Source organism: Heteronotia binoei, chromosome 6 (genome assembly GCF_032191835.1).
Source record: "Heteronotia binoei isolate CCM8104 ecotype False Entrance Well chromosome 6, APGP_CSIRO_Hbin_v1, whole genome shotgun sequence".
Classification (NCBI taxonomy): Eukaryota; Metazoa; Chordata; class Lepidosauria; order Squamata; family Gekkonidae; genus Heteronotia; species Heteronotia binoei.
The window spans coordinates 39391468-39406915 of record NC_083228.1 but is presented as its reverse complement, the minus strand read 5'-3'; the positions used below and the strand labels follow the sequence as shown (position 1 = coordinate 39406915).

The following is a 15448-nucleotide window of genomic DNA, read 5'->3' as shown; positions in this document are numbered from 1 at the left end:
TTCATTTTGTTTATGAGTTTTATTTACATAGGAATTGTTACTAGTGGTTTTGAATGAAGGCTAGATCCCTTCTATTTACAATGTATATACATTTGTGTACTTGAAAAGTAAGAAAACTGTACAAGAGAACCAAATAGAGGACATATACCGGAACTAAGTAAATACATAAGAAAAATCAGACATTTTAACTTTAAACTGTATGCTGTAAGTAGTATTTAAATGTAGTTTTAAATTTGATAGCAACATAAATATTACAACATATTGTAACTCAATTTTTTTTTAAAAAAACAGGTTCTGCAACTTTTTAACACTTGACAACTGAAGTAGTTTCACTCTTTTTTAAATGCATTGATAAATTTGACTTCATTTCCACATACAGGGACCAGGTACAAAAAAGTCATAATGCAATGTTATTTACATTAATACTATCAAAATGGATTTAGAAAGACCAAGCATTAGCTGCTCAGAGTATTAAGAGGTATCCTTCCCCCTCCCCCCGGCCCTCCAGTTCAAAAGCCATTTTAAAATTCATTCAGGAGTGTGTGAAGGAAGTTGAAGAGCTTCCTTGAGTTGCCTTTACAGTATCATGCTGATGTTAACTGAGAAAAGATTGGGCTGACAGAATGCATTCAGGGTATTCATTATTGTACACTCTGGAGTTCAAAACTACTCAATTCTGCATCTTTAAGTGAAAAAAAGTTAATATACAGGGATTCGAAATTTCAACATTAACATTCCTTAAAATGTGCAAAAGGACATCACTAGCTTATTAATTATACTAGTGTTTATCATCAAGTATAAGTCACTTTGATTAGTCAACAACAAAAAATCATCTGATTTCCATGGAATAGCAATCTGATTTTCCTGTAAGCAAGCTGCCCACCCAGAACTTCGGCCACCAAAATTCTAGAAATTGATTAGTTGCTCACATAAGCATACCATCCAAGCAGCTGGTTTGACCACTGCCAAAAGACCTTCTACCAATGACTGAAGGAAGACTGGGGGCAGATTCCTCAGTTCCAACTTGCATACATTCACATAACTGAAGAATGGAGTTATAATTTCAGAGGACCTGGCAAGACAAATCTAAAGCCTCCTATTACCCGGCAAGCATGTACACCAAAGACAAACTTGTTTGGTCCTAAGAATTTCACTGGTTGATTTTGGAGGTATTTGCACCAAAACATTTGGTTCAGGTAGCAGTTTTTTGGGCCTAACTTTAACACCTGCCTTCCTCCCAAAAGTGCCTTTGTGGTAATCATAAAAAGGTATCCCTCAAAACTTTAAGTACCAACAAAAGTTATTACAAATTTTATTGCATTAAACTTTAAATATTAAATATGCATTAGCCATTTTTTTTCAGTTTCACAAGTTTATTATTTGCTTCTTGTGAAAAAGCTATATTTCCACAAAAAGCTCTTTAATACTGGCAACAGGGCGAAGATTTCATCCAATTCCACCACTGCATTCAGTCAAATACTGTCTCTTCCTTGCGTCTCCCCAAGCAGTTTCTCCTTAGTGGTTTTCATTGGGAAAATGTTTAGAATCCTTTAACAATCCAAGTGGTTTTCTACTTTACCGTTAAGCTTGAAGTTAACTTTTTAGTGCTGGACTATGATTTTTGTCTCCTTCTTTGCTATCCTTCATTAATGACGCAAACACCTGCAAAACAATGGTTAAAGGTTAAATAAAGCACATCAATTAATATTTATAAAAACTGATTTCTTCAGGGTTCTTTATGTACATCAAATCAATGAAGCCCATTCTGCCCCTCGTCCCCAGTGATCTATTGAAAAGTAAGGGAACAAATTGCCCTGTACTTGAAAAAGGCCATGGTTTCTGTAAACTGTACACCTTCCCACCCTCCAGTCCTAGCAGCCTCCTCATCTACAATTACAAATGCAACCAAAGTGCTAGCAGTTTCAGCATGCAAAGGTATCCTAATACAGCAGTCATTGCATACAGTACCCTATCCTCTCTTTTGGGAACTCAAGAAGAGGCATCCATGTGATGCACCGAAAATGTTAAAAACTTTCCTCACACTGGATTTGGCCATATTTTACCATAAAAAATCTTAACTGAGAAGCATTTTTGTACACTGTTTGCACCAATGAACTGATCTCTTAGGAGCAGAGGAACTGCAACATTACCCCAGTGACTTTGCAAGATTCTTACCATAGCATACCCTTCCTTTTGAAACAGTGTCTCCATGGGTGGTGGGTACAGAAATGGAGTTCTGATGTCTAACCCACTACATTCTACAGTTTATACCTATGGAAACCTGCCAAATCCCAACAAATGCAAAGTCTTCAAATTTAGAAAAGTCTCCATGCAAGGGCCTACAGATATGAATTGCCCCAGTACATGCCAGACAAGTGCCCCACCCAAACCAAAACATCACACTTTGTAAAGGAATATGAGTGATGATTCCTATTGGCCAGAACCCCAACAGCCAGCCACTCTTGTTCAAGTGGCATACCTTTAATTAGTAAGGTTAGAAGGTGTGTTTGACTACAGGTTGCCTAGAAAGGCTTGGCCAGGAACTGAAATGCACCAGTGTTCTAACACTGAGCAGACCTAATTCATATTATACTACACAGAGGTATATTTAAGGAATAGTTATCAAGCACCCTTTCGATGATTATCATGTATCCGGCCATACAATGATACCACTCACCTGAGCCCATTTTTTGTTACTATTCTGCATCTGAATAGATGCAATACAAGTGAAGAGCTTCTCTGATGTGATGTCTTCCGGTAGCTTTGTCAGAAACTGTGCTATATGAATGAAGTCCATCTGTAGGAGGATATCTTCATATAATCTAAGAATTCCTAATCCAGTTCTGAACAAAAATTCTTCTCCATCTCTACAAAAGACATCCCAGACACGACAGGCCAGATCAAGGGGTAGTGACTTGCTGTACAGGGTGAAGATCCTGAATTTTGAAATTTATAAGCATCAGGTACAGGGGGACAAAGGACATGCCTACAACTTTTGCTGCTTAAGAAGTGGTTTGAGTTTCTCTAGTACCTACAAGTATCAGTGATAATTATATGAAAGTAATACTTTGGGTCTGGGAAATTAACACTGACAGATTACTTTGCTTTTGAATCTACTTTATCAGATGCAAGACAACTCATCTGGGGTTGGATCCTGTGAAAGAGATCCATGGATGCAAGGAGAGGTGTTTTTCACTTATATCCCACCTGCTGCAGCCCTCTCTCTCATGCTGTTCCTAAAGGTCCCATCTCCCAAGAGCGGCATTCCAGGAAGTCAGGCTTTCATGCACAGAATTCTGACAGGATTCAACTCCTGCAGTTCACATAGAAGCCAGACTAATGAGGATACTTGCACAACAACATGTTGATGTAACTCCCCTTTTTCCGTTTCAGAACTGCTGCCTTTCCATTCCAACATGTAATATCTAACGTTTAACATTGTACTAATACCAAACATCCTTCTATAACACAAAAAGCCAAGCTCTCCCTTGTCACCCCAACACTCTTTTCTATCCACATTTTGCATTAGTTGCTGTTTTTGTTGCTATTTTGACAATCACAGCAGAGGTAGATTTTTATTTTTTTCAACTGTACACACATTCAACTGCATACAGGGGGAAGCAAATCTAGGCAGTCCGTTAAGTTTTTAGTAACAACATTGGGGACCAATTCCTCAATTTAGCAAGGTGAGACCATAACATAAAATCGAGTATTTAAGCCAGTTTTTAACTTACCAATCTATTAAGTATATGTCTGGAGTAAGATTGTAGGTTTTAAAATGATGAAACAATTTGGGGAGGTTTTCTTCGAAAAACACTTCAAATGCTGCAAAGTACTTCAGCATCTGTGAACAAAAGAGAAAATCCTAAGAGTATTTCCATGCAGGAAAAAAATGAAGTGCCAACAATGCCAGAGTCCTCAAGAAACTATAAAACGGTTGACACAGCACAAATGGGTGATTTAAGAGAGTAAGATACAGCATTTACACAGTGAAACTATTCTTACCACTGAAGCATCTGCAGTTCATTGGCCCAGATTTAACCAAAATTCCCTCATGCAGCACTCACCCCAGATACATAGATTTGCAGCAGAAGTGATTAACAGCCTGGATAACAAATAATGTAGTGTGTCCTTTTCCTTGTTATCTTTCATATTAAAAAACTGCAGGATGGATATTAGCTCAGTGTTTTCAGAAAAGGCATACTGGATTTACAGAAATGATAACTGTCAAGAGTACCACAAACAGAGAGGGGTAAACAGTGCTGATAAAGCACTTATTGTTGCTGTTGTCAACCCAGGAATGCAGGTATCCATGGAATTGATACACATGAAAGCAAAGCCACTGAGCTAGAAAAACAGAAATTCCACAGGCAATCTGCCACCCAATGTCTTGATAACAAAAAATATATTTTAAGCAAGATAAGAATGTTACAGCAGTTCAGACTGGAGGCTTACCATGCTGTGATCCACACGGAAGAAGGCTAGCTGGCATGGCTTGTTCAGGAGGTTTGCAAAGGCAATGAAAGCATCAGCCTCTTCCAGGTTGAGAATGAGGACTGCAGCAATGAAGGACATTCCCTGGACCTTTGACAAAGCAAAATGAGCGGGGGGGGGGGGGGGACTTTAGCAAGTAAGTACAACCTCATTTTTATGTTAAAGCAAGTATATAAAAGCTTGATATAGTGTTAAAAACAGCTACTGCATCTCCAAATTACCCTTCCATTTTTCTCTCACCCTTCTTCCAAAAGGTTCACATGAGTGTACAAAATAATTGCCCCCAAACCCCAATCTACCCTCATAAATTACCCCATAAGGAAGAGCAAACTGAGGTTACTGGCCCATGGTTACTCAGTGAGTTCCATGGAACAGTAGAGATTTGAACCTGGATCTCTCAGGTCCTGGTTTGATGCCAACCCCCTATACTACTCCAGCTCTCAGCTCTCAGTGTACATTGGTTATGACCAGGGGTGGAATTCCAGCAGGAGCTCCTTTGCATATTAGGACACATAGCCTTGTAAGCTCTTGGAGGACTGGCTACATCAGGGGTGTGTGGTCTAATATGCAAAGGAGCTCCTGCTAGAACTCCACCCCTGGTTGTGACAGACAACTATGGAAATGCCAAATTCAGTGCTATTTTTGTTGTGCTGATCACATCTGTCTGCATCCCTGAAACAATGAAAATAGTTAATTGAGAGCAAAGGCAGGTAATTTAGGAACACCATCAAATGAAAGCCAGAGTCCAGTGGAGTCCCTGTTTTATACAGACTATTCATGCATCTGAAAAAACCAGTCACTGGGAAGCCACACTTACCAAGTGGCTCCCAACAGAGGATCTAAAGCATGTAAGATTCTTAGACACTGCAGCACAGCCACACCCCCACTCTATGGACCAGACCTGTTTGTGACACAGCAAAGTTTCATGCAAACTGACTTGTCTGCAAGTCCCACTAAGTTCAGTGTGGCTTGCTTTGACCCATGCCCAAAGTTGCAGCCTTAGACTCTCCTCCAATCTAAGATGTCACAAATATGGTCATCTTTACTAACAGTCATCAGGGCAAATTTCTCACTGCACTATTTATTAATGCCACATAGATCAGGAATGTTCTACAGACATTTAATATCCATGGAAATTGTTCTTAAAAATAATACTGTAAAATTTACAGATGCTATGCATCGGTAGTTATCTATCTTCTGTACTAAGGCAAATATTGCAACATCATGTGGATACTTACATATCCTACATCAGGTCTGTAACACGTATATGCTCCCAGGACACTGTGCAGAAGATCATGATATGGGCCCCCCTAGAGTAGAAACAGAGGACAAAAAATGATGTTAAAGTACAGAATCTAAACAATTTGTTTTAAATCCAATAAATCCATTTACATCCTTAAATATTTTTGAACAACTAACATTTATCTATCAATATATCTAATTCTCAACAAGGCCAAAGTTGTAGATACTTAAATCTGGAGATTAAAGCTATGGATAGACAAGAAAGGTCTGTCTACAAATCCGAAAAAGACAGATTTGCAGAAAAACCTGAAATCTAAATAAAAATACACTGAGGATTAAAATCCTCTAAACCAGGGGTGGCCAACAGTAGCTCTCCGGATGTTTTTTGCCTACAACTCCCATCAGCCCCAGCCATTGGCCATGCTGGCTGGGGCTGATGAGAGTTGTAGGCAAAAAACATCTGGAGAGCTATTGTTGGCCACCCCTGCTCTAAACTAATGCAAGCAGTTCCTGTAGCTTTAAGAAACAAATGCACTGTCAGTGGCTATTGTAGGAGTTGCCAGGTAGTGTAGTGTAGTATAATAGCAGTAGTGTAAGCCTTTGGGCCTTGCTTTCTATCAGTAAAAGGCAAGGGGTGGGGCTAAGCCCTTTCCAGGGCTGTTTTGGCCTTTGAAGGAAGACTCAGCAGCGTCAGGCCTGCTAGCAGCCATCAGGCAACATCACAGACTTGCATGACTCACCCAGGACTGGCTACTTGCTACTGTTCAACAGCAGCCACTCCAGAGAAGCCAGGGTGTAGTGGTTAGAGTTTCAAACTAGAAACTAGGAGACTAAGATTCATATCTACTCTGCTATGGAAGTTCACTGGGTGATCTTTGGCCAGTAACATACCTCAAAGGGCTACTGTGAGGATAAAATGGAAAGCAGAAAAGATGTAAGCTGCTTTGGGTCCCCATTGTGAAGAAAGGCAGGGTATAAATGAAGTAAATATAGCTGAGAATGGCCGGCAGATAAAACACTGATGGACAGAAAGAGAGAAGGAAGCAGGGAAACGTGAGGATAAAGGAGCTACCAGGAGGAAGGAAAGAAGAAATAGGGGGGAAAGCGGGACAGAGGGAAAAGTGTTGTTCCCCCCCCCCCAAAGTTCTCAAAGGTTTCCCACCTCACAACCAGAATGAGAGAAGGGGGAAAAGCTGAAGACAAGGGGGCAGATAGAAGTAGGTTGGCTGGTGGGTGAGAAAAGAGAGAGGGAAGCAAGAAAATGGAATAGGTTATGGGGCCTTCAAGGAAAGGGAAGAGAAAATAGTGAGGAAGGAAAAACGAGATACCCTTGCAAGTCTTTCAAGGTCCCCCGCTCATGTACTATATATAGCCTCCCTTTCTCACAGAAAGGGGATTAATATAGGATAAATCAATGCAATCAATATAAGCCATCTAATAAGCTATGAATTAGGATTACAGAAATCTGAACAAGCACAGAAATTACACATGATACAGAACACAAATGCAATGCAGAAAAATGATACTACATCAGTAGAAAATAATGCAGTCACAGCAGGATAACACAGCCAACTGATAATACATCCTATACACAGTGGTGTAGTCTGCAGTCCCTTTATAAGCACTTTCCTGAACTATTCTGTTACACTATAACCCTATTACCATTGTAGGAATGCCCTCCTGAACAACTGTTTCACAGAGTTCATAGAACAACAGAATGTGGGGTCCACAATCAAGAATGCAGGCCTATGGGCAGCTGTTTATCTTGCCCATCTGCAGAAAGCCCTGAACAGAGGAGCAAGGCTATCAGGGTGGCGCATAGGAGGAGAGGTGGCCCTGCAGATATGAAGGTTCAAGGCCCTGTATGGCTCTGTATATGAACTGAGCCCAGTAACTGACAAGCAGCTAAGACCATACAGCGTGTGAGAGATACATGCTCCTGATAATAACCAAGCTGCAACAATCTGTAACAACTAGTCTTCAAGCTAACTTTGAGGAGAAACATGTGTAGATACAGTATAGGCTCTTAAACAAGATAGAAAGGGTCACCTGAACCCCCTTGAAAGTAGAACATACAGTGTCCTTGAAGGCCTCGGCCTTTCACAGCCAGAAATGCTAAATTGCAGATATAGCCACTTGGCAAATAGATGCTTCCTGTTCCTACAGTCCTTGCTCCAAGACAACATGGGAAAGTGCAAGCTAGTCGAAGTTTAGGAAGTTAATCAGCATTTTAACCTGGGTCCTCATCTCTACAGCTGAAAACTGGAGAGTTCACAAACACCAGAACACTGATTTTGCTTCATGTTCTCCGGACTGTACACATCACCTGTTAGTTACAAAGAACTCAACACTGAATTCAAATTAGGTGCAATCTAGATCTCAGAACCGCACAACCTGCAAAGCAGGGCTCTCCTTTCTCTTCTCACCACAACCCTTCTCTTGACAATTCTGAAGTTTAAGAAGCAGCCTGTAATAATCTTTAAAAACCTTCACAGGCTGAGACCCTCATGTCTGAAGGACTGCTCTTCTTTATCCAGAGCCATGGGCCAGCTTGTTCCAGGGAATTGCCTGTTAAAAGTGGTCTGTAAAGTATCCTCTCTGGTTAGATTTTTCTAACTGTGCAAGAGCATACTATCCCAGTCAGCATTTGCTGGTCAGATATTGACTTTTACGCCTTCTGAGGCCCAATTCTGGGCCAAAAAGGATGATGCAGATGGCTTGTGGACCTTGTACAAGATTGCTTGGGCAGGTTAATGCATGTACTTTGGATGCAGCTTTGGTGTTATGCTCCATGATGATCTTGTATATTATGACATTATTATGGATTATATGCTGAAAGCTGCTTTGAGCACAGACAGAAGCAGTGCATAAATTTTGAAAGAAGAAAAAAAGGCAGATATTCCACTGGGTAGGAAGTTTCTTACAAAAACTACTTTGGGGCATGTAATTAGCAATTTCCTCCTTGTTTATCAGGAAATAACAAGCTATTTTATTAAAGAAAGTGAATTTAGCAACTTAATAAGTCACTTAGCTCATATGGCAGTCTTATTTAGAAGTAAAAAAAAAAAAATCCAACCTGAATATTTATGTTTGGCCCTTAATACAAAACAGAAACGGAAAATTAACTTCAGTTTGTAAATGCCAGGAATGCAAGCTGGCCAAGCAAACAAAGAAGGGAATTGCCAGACTAAAAATAATAATGTTTCAATTTCTCTTTCAATACAACAGATTAACTCTATATCTGTGAGCCTGACTGGTGCGCAGCTCTAGGAATCTAACCACAGTAACTCAACATTCAGTGAATATACTACAGGAGTTCATAACAGCTTTTAATATCATCAACAGCGGAAGTGGAAGATCACTTTGCTCGATTTGCTGTTTGGGGAGACAAATTTTCAACTTCCTTGCCCCCAATCCCACACCTAGTAGCCACTCCCTGTGTTGAATTTTGTATTTTAAGCTCCTTTATACAGGAATCTGCCACCATTATTATTATTATTCTAAAATGCTATGCATTCTGGGGGCACTGAATAGATCACAACACTATGTTCAAAGTGCACATACACATGAAAACAAGGGGGGCACAGGCATCTTAAGTTTTCACCCCCTTTCATTAAAATACATGCAAGCAGATACCCAATTATTTCCTGCTCTAAACTGAGTTGGAACCGACTGGTGCTTGCACAGGGGACCTTTCCTTTCCTTTTTCCTTCAATTTCTTGAAATGGGAAAATAAGCATTTTCTTCTCTCGCCCTTATCAGATATAGTTTGTAGTATTTGGGCACAAAATACAAGATGTCGTATAAAAAGCAGTATAAGATCTAGATATTTATACCCTGCTTTTCTCCCCAGCAGAGACCCAAAGCAGTTTACAACATTCTCCTCTCCTCCCTTTTATCCTAATAACTCTGTGAGGTAGATTAATGACTAATGTAGAAATGATAAAGAAGAAGGTGAGTGTGGGCAGAATCTAAGGGAAATGTTTCACAAAATGCAGCAGAGGAGCATAATTGAGATAATTAAAATCATAAGACAAGTATCAATGAAAACATCACAGGGAACACTACACTGCCAAATGGTTATTTTAAATATATGTCATAAGATTTTTTTAAAAGAATATGTTAATTTACTGAAGAAAAAAAACCCCTCATGCAGCTATGCATGCATCAGACTATTAAAACTTTGGTATATGTGTAGTGGATCTGAAAAACTCTAGAACTGGCTTTTGGAAAGCTGTTTTTCCTAGTTGCAGCAAGAGGCTTCCCCACACACCCTATGATCTATGGCTGCGCCTGTGCTTTTCACCCAAGCCAGAGAAAAGGCACATGCATTGGAAAAATTGCTCCACATGCTCAGCTAGAAAATGGTGTCATTTTGTCCCTCTGCAGCAGGAACACACAAGTATCCATGACATTTGCCAGTCTAAAAGTAACATTACAGCTTACTGCCTCTTGCTGCCTCTCCCTTCATTATAATCCACTGCAGTGTAGTTGGTACTCATAATGTATCTTGGGGTGGTGACAATATCCACCCACCTTCTTCCATACCAGGCTAATCTGATTCAGAGTTACCTACTGCAGCCATTTAAACAATGGTTTAAAAAGCTTTACTGTTTAACTTGCAGTTATTAGTAAACACCCATTCAAGACCACGAAACTGTGACACAAGGCTCTGCAAAAACTTTCACTGACTCAACTGAATGGACTGCAATGGAAAAGCTACCTACTGACTAATTTCTAAGCAAAGTCAAAAACGTTTTACCTTCTGAAAAATATAGAGGGATGGAAAAGTGCGGGATATATCCAATTTTATTAGTTCCAAACTAGCCTCCCGGTCAGCCACCGATACTCCAGCATCTATTTAAAGCACGCAGATTTAGAGACATTTCTGTATATTAGTTTCCATAAGCATGTTAAAAAGTATGTCATAATCCTACACACAGCATCAGATCATTACAGCAGATCAAACACTCTGAGGGCAAGATTGCTTCATCACAGAGGGAGAACGGAGCTGAGAAAGTTACTTAATCGGCCTGGGGGTTTTTTTGGTTGTTGTTTTTTTTTTAAATGCAACAAGTAAAAATTGATATTCTCTCAGAAGGCTAATCTATGACAAAAAACTTCATTCAGGATACTATTGCACAGAAATTATGTTTCAGCAGTAATCAAGAGATTAAGATATTCACATCAGATGATTCTGCTGGGAAGGAACAGACATTCCCCACCCACCCCGTCCCATTTCTATAGCAGTTAGAAGACTCGATTAAATAAGCAGACTTCTACTGAACTGATATATCCAGTTCACCACCCTCTTGTTATATAAGAAAAAAGGCTCACACTTTTGAAAAACTGAGAACAACTAAACCTGATACTTAGAGGTTGTCCGGGGCTGGCACCTCCACCCCTGTACTCACCAACCCTGAATCAGCCCCAGGACTCCAGTGGTCTCAAAAGTAGGGTTTTTTGAGCTTTAATGCCAAAGGCATACAACATCTTGGATTTTAATGGTATAGGAGAGTAGCACATTGCCCTACTGGCAGAACTTTTTCCTAATGAGCTGCTACACTAACAGAGGGGACACAGGTGTAGATCTCTGAAAGCAATCAGCAATATTATGTGTTATAGCCTACTCAGAGATGTACCGCTTCATACTTAATGGGGAGGGTCACATGCTATTTGACACTCCACCCTGTAAAACTTCCTGCATACAGTACATTAGCTTGAAAGGGAGAAGGTTTAACCAGTACTCTTCTCCCCTACATGTCTGCATTCCAAGGGTTAGCATCAAAAGGAGATTCCCTCATCTTCTAGTATAGACTAGGGGACCATAAGCTTTTATAATTGTCAGTACAATATGCACACAGTGAAATCTGTTACAAATAGCAGCTAGAATTCTAACTCACCTTCTGTGTCATTCTCAGCACCTGTCTCCCCAAAACTTTTCCATCGCTCCTTGGCTCTGGATAAGAAGATTTCGTAGAGTTCTGCAAAACACATAGCAAAATAAAACTCAATTTTAGCATAAAACAGAAATGTATAACTGAGTTCAGCCTAGAGCTAGCAATATGTTTTTCGGATCTAGACATTTTAAAATGAAGAGATTCACATCTGCTGCAGTCTTCAAGGTACGTTTTTGGGAACAGTCACTAAAATTAAGTGACTCTAGTCTGAGAGACCTACAGGCTGTTAAAATGCACAAGATATGGCAGTTAAAGCAACGTTGGTGATTTTTTTGCTGAGAAATAGAATCCAGAACGCACTTGGCTTTACTAATATTTGCTCCATGAGAAAGTGAAGTCATAAAGTCAGCAGTATCCTCAAACAAAATCTTCAGCCAGCACCCTCTGATATTTACAGTTATAGCTTGTGTGCATATCCATCCACACACAAACCTGGCATCAAGAAGCTTTAGACTTTTTATATACATTTCAAGAAAAGGGATTTTTTTATTTCTTTTGCTTCATTTTGAAACTGACACTGGGCAGCACATCTTATCTTAGAAGGAAAGTAAATATCCTATACTGGTGAGGGATTGCAATACAATCCTCTCTCAGCTGAAAGGAAGTTTGTACCTCACCAACAGAAACAAGTTCTCTCAGCTTCAGAGAAATCATACTTGTATCAAATATACAGTTATAGACCACCACTTCACTGAGTAGGTCTCCATGCTTTATCACATACCAGGAGTGATATTCAGTTCATTTCCTACAGCGAGACTCCAAACCTTCCCACGTACACTTGGAGGTAACCCTTGCCACCACAATTCCCGAACTCTTCGTGTAGAACGCCTAAAAGAGAGAAAATAAACATTTTTTCCTGCTTAAAAACCAAAGTGCTTATGTCCTGCAAAAGTACTGGTACAGTAATGGGAAATAGTGCAGCTATAGATATTGTTACCCACACAGGGGTGCCAGTAGAATGGAAGCCTCACGTACCCCCCAGAAGCAAATGAGTAGAGGCCCACAACATATATGACATGCCCCTAAGTCATCATTGCAGCATGTAGCTTCTTGAAGTTTGAATTGGCTTGCCTTAGTAAACGCTGAATATTGTTTACCCATTCCTCCTTCAGCTGTTGCACATGTGCAGGTTTTTATGACTTCTGTGATTATGTTCATAAGCCCGGCCCCCACAGCTCTCCCTTCAAGCATTTCAGTCTAGCATCAATGGCAGCAGTGTTGCCCTTAACTTGATGAATACCAGTAGTAGAAGAAAATGATATTGGATTTATATCCCACCCTCCACTCTGAATCTCAGAGTCTCAGAGCAGCTAACAATCTCCTTTACCTTCCTCCCCCACAACAAACACCCTGTGAGGTAGGTGGGAATGAGAGAGCTCTCCCAGAAGCTGCCCTTTCAAGGACAGCTCTGTGACAGCTATGGCTAACCCAAGGCCATTCCAGCAGCTGCAAGTGGAAGAGTGAGGAATCAAACCTGGTTCTTCCAGTTAAGGGTCTGCGCACTTAACCACTACACCAAACCCTAAGGCCACTGTCTCCAATGGAACTCTGCTTCTGATTGCACTGTTAGGCACACACTTCTAATCTGTTTTCTTCCTCTGATCTTATGAGATGTTCCTAGACACTGGGTCTTTCTTTCAATTCACCGTATCAGGCACTTATAAAAGGTTTTTTTGAAGAACAATAAGAATTTGAAAGCTGTGGTTCTATATGACAAGAAATCACTGGCTTCTTTTGTGGAAGTAAGATCACTTTGTGTGTCAGGCAGCAATACTTCCCCAACAAAGCCGGGTTTTTTCCCCACGGTCTCTTTGTGCACTGAACATGGGGGAGCTACCAGTCCCTAAACATTCACAGTGTAATTTTCTGAGACGCTGTTAATGACAATAATGCCTTCCTATAGGCACTTTTGGCCTGGACCTGGATGCTCCAGGATAGCCTGATCTTGTTAGATCTCAGAAGCTAAGAAGGGTCAGCCCTGGCTAGTGTTCAGTTGAAAGACCACCAAGTAAGTACAGGATTGCTATGCAGAGGCAGGAAATGGCAAGCCACCTCTAAATGTCTCTTGTCCTGAAAACCCTACAGGGTCACCATAAATGTGCTGTGACCTGATGGTACTTTCCACCACCATACAACCTGTTAGAGCCATATTTGAGGATGTCAGACCAAGACTCTAAACCTGCATCAGCCCAACTAATCAATTGTAGATTGTAAACAAATGGTGGAATTCTTAAAAGGGATCCAGAAGTTTGTATCCATCTTCTGTTACTATGTATTAAATTACTTACATGCTCTCCCAATTAGGCAATATTTCATTGATCCAAATCACCATAGCGCTAGCAATATTCTCCTCTTGTTTGAAGCGTTCTTTCATTATTTTCTTCCGCCTGTGGGCATCCTTAATTTCTGTTAAACCCAAAGATTGGAAAAATTTGTTCTTAAGAGAGTAAATTTGATAATATGTTCAACGGGGTCCCTGAAATACAACCAATTTACAAATTTTCTTAACACGTCACCTGTATATAGATGTGCTCTCTATAGAAATACTGGTTGCCATGCTGGAATATATAAGCAAGGGGGGAAATGGCTGTGCTTACTCTACTAATAAACAGTTTTCCAGCAACTTTTCAAAAATAAATGGGTAACCGTACCACTTTAATTTGGAATTTTACACAGCTTGCTTTGTTATGTTTCTTACCAAATTCTTCAATATTCTGCTGAAGAGCTTTTTTTTAAAAAACGTTTCAAGAGAGAAGGTTGTATATCATTCTAATTTGGTAGAACATTTAAAACAGCTTCCAAATAAACTGTTATGGAAGATGCTCATACTAGACTTCTTATAGCTTACAAGTCATGACAAGCCAAGTGAGGTTAAACATTAGTGGATGATTTAATTAAAGTCTCAGAACTCAGCAAGGGCTGAGAAACTCTTTTAATTACAGCTGATTCTAATTAAACAGTGGCTCTGATCTGGAGTAGTAACAGTTTTAAATTTCTTGTTCTGATCAGAATGACCAATACAGCAATGCTTTTGTGTATGCTTTTTAAAATGGAGATGCTACATTTGAAAATGTACTCCATTTTATCAGATTCACCAGTAACAGCTACAGATAGTTCCCGCCCCTGCCAAGTCATACGGTCTGACCTTGTGATTTCCTACTGAGGCAGAACTTCTGTGTAGTACTGGCAAGTACAAACTGTGACTCCCTAAGCCTAATACCACGTATGACAGTTCAGAGGTATAACAGTATGACAGTTCAGAGGCTATTAGCCACAGTGTGTGTGTGTGTGTGTGTGTGTGTGTATATTTGGCCGCTGTGTGACACAAAATGTTGGACTGGATGGGCCATTGGCCTGATCTAACATGGCTTCTCTTATGTTCTTATGTAAACCTTTCTCTGCTGCCCATCTGGGATGACAGAAACCATGTGAAGGGCCTCAAGCACCTCAAATGTCACAATGCATGTTTGGTTAACTATACCAGTTGTGAGATTTACAGGTTTACAACCACTACTGACTGATTGTGGACACTGAGTTTCTTCAGGTCTATTTCTTACCTATGTAGAAACACCCACATACAAAAGCATTTACACCAAGTTAGGAAAGTCTTTTGCGAGGTCTAGCCCTAATCCCCCCTTTGCATGGTGGCTATAATGTGACCATTTCTGGACTGGGGACAGAATACACTAAACATTGTTCTGAGAAAGGATACTAAAGCTTAGGCGCAGCAATCAGCTGCATTTCCACAGCCA

General features: G+C 40.2%; 1 protein-coding gene across 2 annotated transcripts in view; it reads right to left on the bottom strand.

The window, feature by feature from the left end:
• TBC1D12 (TBC1 domain family member 12) overlaps positions 1–15448 on the bottom strand; it is a 55934-nt gene continuing 40486 nt past the window's right edge. For both annotated transcript variants that reach the window (XM_060241318.1, XM_060241317.1), the window contains 9 exons: positions 13985–14102; positions 12418–12524; positions 11640–11720; positions 10499–10593; positions 5733–5804; positions 4456–4584; positions 3735–3844; positions 2678–2936; positions 1–1662 (listed from right to left, as the gene is read on the bottom strand). In XM_060241318.1, coding sequence (XP_060097301.1) covers positions 1594–1662; positions 2678–2936; positions 3735–3844; positions 4456–4584; positions 5733–5804; positions 10499–10593; positions 11640–11720; positions 12418–12524; positions 13985–14102 — 1040 coding nt within the window. In that variant the 3' untranslated portion in view covers positions 1–1593. The remainder of the gene's footprint in view (positions 1663–2677; positions 2937–3734; positions 3845–4455; positions 4585–5732; positions 5805–10498; positions 10594–11639; positions 11721–12417; positions 12525–13984; positions 14103–15448) is intronic.